We start from the raw sequence: 6,377 nt of genomic DNA, 5'->3' as shown, positions 1-6,377 counted from the left end.
GGAACAGCAAAATAGAAAATGTGTCCCAGGAGCCTCACATCTGATGGAACAAATCTGTTTATGAACCTGTGGAAGCATCATCTGGAACTCACCTGCACAGCCACCAGAAACATTCCAGGGATAACAGGAATAGAGCAGATGGGGAAAAAAATCAAGGAAAACAGATAAAGAGGAGCAGTTTAGAGGGTTCCCAGTAAAATCTGAGGCACTTCTGCTGTTCCAGAAGAGTTAACAGGCAGGAGAGGGTTACATCAGAGAGGATTTGGTATTTTCCATAGTGACACTAGCACTCAACATCCTCTCAGAGAATTCTGCCTTCACATCATCATCTGGGCACAAGGAGGGAAGGAACAGGAACATTCTGAGAGATCAGGCTCCAGGAGAGGTCCCCACAACGGATCTTTATAAAGCAGAATATGAAGTGCGTGGTTTGAGAAGGCCTCAGGACAAACTGCTGCAAGAAGTGCCCTCTGAGATTCCCTGGATGGTTTATTGGGAATCCACCCCTGGAGGAGTCTCAGCTGGACTCCAAACCCAGGGAGCAGGATCCAGCTTCACACAGCTGCTCTGCTTTGGGTTTTTTAATGGCCAGAGAGTGCAGGTTTAGGCACAGGGATGGAGGTGGGTATTACTGACAGCTAATTAGTCTGATATTAACTACAAAGCCTTTAAGTAAACGGCCTGCAAAACCTCATTTACTCAACCTGGAGACAAACTCATTAACTGCAGGCTCCATTACCCATCCCACTCTGCCAGTCGTAAAGAAAGTTTAAAAATCGTGTTTATAGGAAAGAACTGGAAGGCAAATCAAGAGATAAAAACCCCAAAAAACAACAACAAACCAAACCCTAAATAGAGAAACCTTCTGCAGATTCCATCTCTATAGGAACGCTGCCATAAATGCATAAGAGAAAACTCAGCAGCCCCATTCTCCCTGACAGGCTCCTTTTTTCCCTTTAAAGGAGCAGATGCCAGCACGATCAGCCTGTGTGTACCTTTTATATTAAACATGCAATCAAGACATTCTGCCTGAAAAAGTAGGAACACCCCTAAAATCCACCTCAAAGGCTGCAGCCTGCTTTTTTTTAATCATCAAGCAATTACTGTAATTAAGAGGCAATCCCCTTTCTCGCCCTGCAAGGCTCCCTCCGAGGAGATAAAGGAAAAACAGAGCCCTGGTCGCCTCCTCCTGCACCCCCAGTGCCAGACACAGCTCCCACCCCACAGCCCTCCCTCCTTAATTTCAATTAAGTTCCACTCACGGGAAAGGAGAAGAAAGGGAAGGGGGTGGGGGAGGGAGAAGCAGCACTTACCCTTTGGGGACTCACTTCGGGCTTTCTTGCTCTCTAAAGGACACTCACTGCTGCTGTTGGGAGAACATACTCTTCTCTTGCCTAAAATTTCATCTAGGAGAGAGATGAGAAAGCTGAGTGTCAGAGAAGGCTGCACTTTCCTCTGTGCAGGAGCGACCAGAGAGACTTTGGTATTTTGCTGCTCTCTCTCTCTCTCTCTCACACACACACACAGATATTACAAGCAGAGAGAGAAAAAAATGAAAGTAAGAAAAATCATCATCTTGAGAGCCTTGATCTGCTTTCCTAATCACGCAGCCCAAAAGCACATAATGACTATTCATACACTGATCAATGCAACGTTTTCAAGCCATAAATTCTGAATCCAGTTGATTTCCTTACTGAGTTTCATCATTTGCTCTGGTGCCTTTTGTCCCCCCGGTGTTTCCACTCCTTTCATGCCCTGATGCAAAGCAACTGGGGGAGAGGAAGGGGAGGAAAAAAACAACACAGGAAAAAAAAAAAAGCACAACAGATCTCTGAATCTTCCTACCACAGTATCTCTGTCTCTCTCTCTCTGTCTCTCTCTCTCTCTCAGTCTCTCCCCCTCCCTCCCCCCTCCTCCTTCAAAACCTCAAGGTCCTCAGCAATCTTCCCCCTCTGGATTGCACGGAAACACTCAAGCCTTTTGCATTACTGCAGCCCTCCAAACCAACACCAAATCTCTAATACACAATTACAGCGTTCCCGAGCAGATTTCGAATCAATATCCTCCCCTAATAACGCTGGGGAAACTGAAAGCATGATGGTGCATATGGGCAGGAAGGAAGAGCCTGTTTGTCACTGCAAGCATCAAATTCTCATCTATCAAGGGCTTGTTAAAGATGCAGCACCTTAAAAGAACGAAAAAAATTTTAAAAAAAATCTCCCAAATAAGCAGCGTATCTGAGTGAGAACGGATTGGATCTGCCTGTGAGCCCCAGCACAGCCAGGCTGCTGCAATCTGCCCGAAACGTGGGGGTTAAGGAAGGTTACAAACCCCCTCGGTCCTATTTATAACAACAACAACATTATCACTGTTCCAGGGGACATTTCCAGCCAAGCAACTGTCCCCTGCACTCAGGATCACTCCCCATCACTTGGAATGCAGCTGAGCAGCCCAGGTTGCTGCCGTGGCAGGGATTTATCAGGGGATCAGAGCACAGGGCTGAGCAGAGCAGCCCCAGCAGGTGCCTCTGCCCAAGGAGCAATCCGGCAGCTCTGCGAAGTTCCAAGTGGCATTTCAAGGCTTTGAAGAGCCCAAGCTGCCTCCAAACTCAGCTTGCCACGACCCTGTCACCAAATCCCTCAGCAAAACTGGCACTCGGAGACGATGCAGAGGCTTGTGACCGTGCAGAACCCAAAGCCAAGGAAACACAGCAAAACAGAGGGAATTGGGAAGAGCCAGGGAAGGACAGGAGCACTGGTGACAGCGCTGGAGCTCTCTCAGCACTTCACATCCCAGGTGCCGAGTCAGCCTGTCCACACAATCGGCATTTTCTCACTCCTCCTGCCTCAGTTTACCCCTTACATAACTCGTCCACAGCCACTCTCAGCTTCCCAAGCTCGCAGGTACCTGGCCAGGGAGCACAACCAGAGCCAGCAGCTCCCTCCCCCTGGAATGCTCCATCCTTCATGCTGATTTTCCTGGAAACGTTACCCTGATACTGCAAACCCTCAGTGCTGGAGGCCAAGATCATATATCCTGCTCCTCCTCAGGACTGTTCTCAGCCAGGATTTGTGGCTTTGGAACAACACAAGTCCCATTGCTCCGCTCGCCCCTCCCAGCCCGGGCAGGAGGCAGCAGAGCCCAGCAGGGCTGGAGGCAGAGGAGTCTCCATGGAAAAGAACTGGTGACAGAAGCACGGGGTCCATGTGACAGCAGTTGGAATGCGAGCAGTGAAGATTCCTTGGTTTCACAGCTCTGCCAAGGCACCTCGTTCCCCCATCCCTGCTTCCCTCCCGCTGTTCCTCTCCCACCCCCGGGCCCATCTGCCGGCAGACGCTCGCTCCGGCTCACAGGAGGCCCTGCTATTCCCAGCTATTCCCAGCTATTCCCATGCCATTCCCACGCACGTCAGCAGCCCCATCTCCCTCCCAGCTGGCTGCACCAGGGCAGGGCAAGACCAGGATCACGCAGGAACTCTGAACTGACACCAGCCCGCTCCGACCCGTGCCCCAGCAGCCCCCGAGCCCCACAGGTGAGCAGCCAGGTGTGACATCTGCCCCTGGGAGAGGGGTCCAGATTCCACACAGTCCAGATTCCCTCCAGAGGGATGCCACAGTTTTCCCCAGGGTGATCCTCCTGGCATCTCAGGTTCACCTGGTCCCACAGCACCAAATCCCACGTGCTGACTCTGGGTTTGGGCTGCCCCCGGCAGTTTTTCAGTGACATCACAGAATCAAACACTTCCTCTTTTTTATTTATTTCCTCAGTTAAGGCAAAGCCCTGCAGTGTGGCAGAGATGCCTCTGGCCCCAGAAGTGTGGGGACTAAATGCACAAGAGATAGAGTAAGCAAGGAAAGGGAATAAAGATCAGCATAAAGATCATCACAGAGATGTAACAACCCACCCCAAATGTACCGAGTCGGGAGCAGAGCACAGGACTGAACTCAGATTTTCTGAGTCCCAGCCCAGGGCTTTAAGAAGTCAAAGCCCATCTTTGCTTCCTGAGCTGCAAGCAGAGAGAGGCAGGTCCCACCTGCTTTAGTAACTCAGTGAACTCCCAGCTGCCAGGGTACAACCTCAGCGAGGTGTCTGTGCTCCAGCACCCATCCTCTCCCCCTCAGTCCTGTGCACAGCTCTGCCACCCCACTGCCACCTGCCCAGCCCTTCCACAAGACCCTGCACTCCCAGTCCAGCCCTGGATCTCCACCATCCATCCCCTCCCTGCCCTGACACAAACAGCAGGACACCGAGATGGGAGCAGCCACAGTCCATCTCCCCCTGACTTTGCAGCACCAGCAGCAGCAAAACCAAATATGTTTTGCAAATGAGCTGGCAGAGCAGCTCCTGGATGTCTCAGCACCCTCCCAGACACAGGTTGTGCATTTAGTGCCTTGCTGCTCATCGACCACAAAGCCCCAAGACAGATTTTGCTCAGCCCATGCACCTGCAAAAGGCAACATCCACCTGAAAGTATGGGGAGCGATGGCTGGGGTTTTGTTCTCCAAATCCCTGCTTTTGCCTCCTCTCTCCTGCCTTCTTACAGAGCGTTGCAGTTGAAAGGAAGCCAAATCAGGGCAGTTTTTAATATTACAGCTGAAAATGAAAGACATTATCAGTGGAACTGTAGGGTTATGAAGCCAGGCCAGGCAGTATCACCAGGAAGGGGGGCTGGGGGAAGCCCCAGGCAAACTGATCACCCACTGCCGCCAGTGCAGCACAGCCCTGAGCACAAACCCCCTCACCCAGGTCCCCACACAGGTCCCCGCACCCCACATCACATCCCAGGCTCATGCTGGCCTGGCAAGGCAGCACAGGAAGCGACCCGGAGGGAGGATTTGGGGACAAAGTCGAACATTTTCCCCAAAGCTGTAGAAATCAGAGTGGACTTTTTCCTCCCCTCTTTTGTGGGAAGCCCAGCACTCACCTGCTGCACTCCTGCAGTGGGGCATGGAGACAGGGCTGGGAAGTAGCTGGAGCAGGACAGCACTTCTGTCCCCAGCACAGGGATCACCCCAGGCTTTGCAGCAGCAGGAGAAAGGATGTGGGCACGGCCCCATAAACCAGCTGGTGTGGCAGCCAGGCTGGGGGGGTTATTTTGTCTCCTGCCCTGCTCTAATCCTCAGCCTCCCTGCACTCAGCAGAGCTGCCTGGCTTAAGAGTCATCCTCACCAACACATCTAAGAACCCCAAGCCTCCTGATCAGCTTTGAGGAGAGGACTTGGGAGCCTAAGTCTGGGGAGATTAGAAAACCTATCCCTAGGCTTCCCCAAAGACAGAGGGGCTTTATCCCCACCCTCCACAGGGAATCTGCACCAAGGACACTCATGCTGAGAGCTGAGCACAGGGGTCACCTGGAGAAGGGAGATTAATGAGCTGCTCACAAGGTTTTTGCCCTCCCAGCGTTGCTGAATGGGCTACAAAGGGCCCCAGTTTCAGCTGAGGGACTGCACCAAACTCTCCTGCGCTAAACTCTCCTGCACTGTGCTCCTGCTCCAGCACAATGGGAAGAGATCGAGACCTATCTCACGCTCCCCATGCACAGCACTGAGCCTGCTCTGAAAGCTTCTTGGACCACAAAGTCCCGAGTAAACAGAGAACGGAGCCAACTTCCACGGGAAACCACCCAGGCTTGGCCAGCCAACATCCAGCGAGACCAGAGCCCCTCTTCCACCTCCTTTCCCATTATTTTAAGAGAGGGAAAACATCCTTGCTCTTAACTCCAGCCCTGAGGATGACAATCCCCACTGGCCAGTCTGAGATGTCTTGGCAGCATCTTCCCCTTTTCCTTTGGCACAGACAGGCTCCCACCAGAGGAGCTGCTCCGCTCAGCCGAGCCTGGAGCTCCATCCCAGCCGCTCCTCCCGTCCCTGTGTCCAACACAGCAGGTTTGGGGACACCCTGGGGACTCCCTCTCCCAGCCACGGGCTTCTGTGAGGAGCTGCCCCAGCTTGCTGGGGCTCAGCAGGCCCAGAGCTGCTCCCAACAAAGGCTGGTGGGAGAGGGGGATCCATCAGCACCAGCCCTCACCAGCAGGAAACCACAGAACAAAGGGAGGTCAGGGGAGTAACGAGCCATAATTTAACTGAGGGCAACAAGAATGGGGAAAAAAAAATTATTGGGGAAGCTGGGGGCAGGGAAGCAGTGAGCTTCTGGGATTTGGGATCCTGGAACAATACCAGAGCAGGGCAGCTCCCAGGGCAGGGAAGGAGGGGACAGGGAATACTGCTGGGTCTCCGCATGGGGAATGCCAAAGCAGCTGCAAAATAAAGGCAGCATCCCCCTCCCAGCAGGCCAGGTAATGGTGTCTGGGACATGGCAGGAGCAGGCTCCAGCCCCAGTGACTGCCCCGGGTTATCTCGCTGCTCCTGCTGTCCCCA

The 6,377-nt window shown here is 52.9% G+C and overlaps 1 protein-coding gene across 1 annotated transcript in view; it reads right to left on the bottom strand.

Moving 5' to 3' along the window:
* SAMD11 (sterile alpha motif domain containing 11) overlaps positions 1 to 6,377 on the bottom strand; it is a gene marked incomplete at its 5' end in the record, with an annotated part of 82,596 nt that overhangs the window by 13,457 nt on the left and 62,762 nt on the right. Inside the window, one exon of the mRNA XM_017743968.1 lies at positions 1,314 to 1,406. Within this exon, the coding sequence (XP_017599457.1) occupies positions 1,314 to 1,406 (93 nt within the window). The remainder of the gene's footprint in view (positions 1 to 1,313; positions 1,407 to 6,377) is intronic.

This window comes from Corvus brachyrhynchos, unplaced genomic scaffold (genome assembly GCF_000691975.1).
Source record: "Corvus brachyrhynchos isolate BGI_N302 unplaced genomic scaffold, ASM69197v1 scaffold68, whole genome shotgun sequence".
Classification (NCBI taxonomy): domain Eukaryota; kingdom Metazoa; phylum Chordata; class Aves; order Passeriformes; family Corvidae; genus Corvus; species Corvus brachyrhynchos.
The sequence above is the reverse complement of the archived record's forward strand: the minus strand, read 5'-3'. Positions and strand labels throughout refer to the sequence as shown.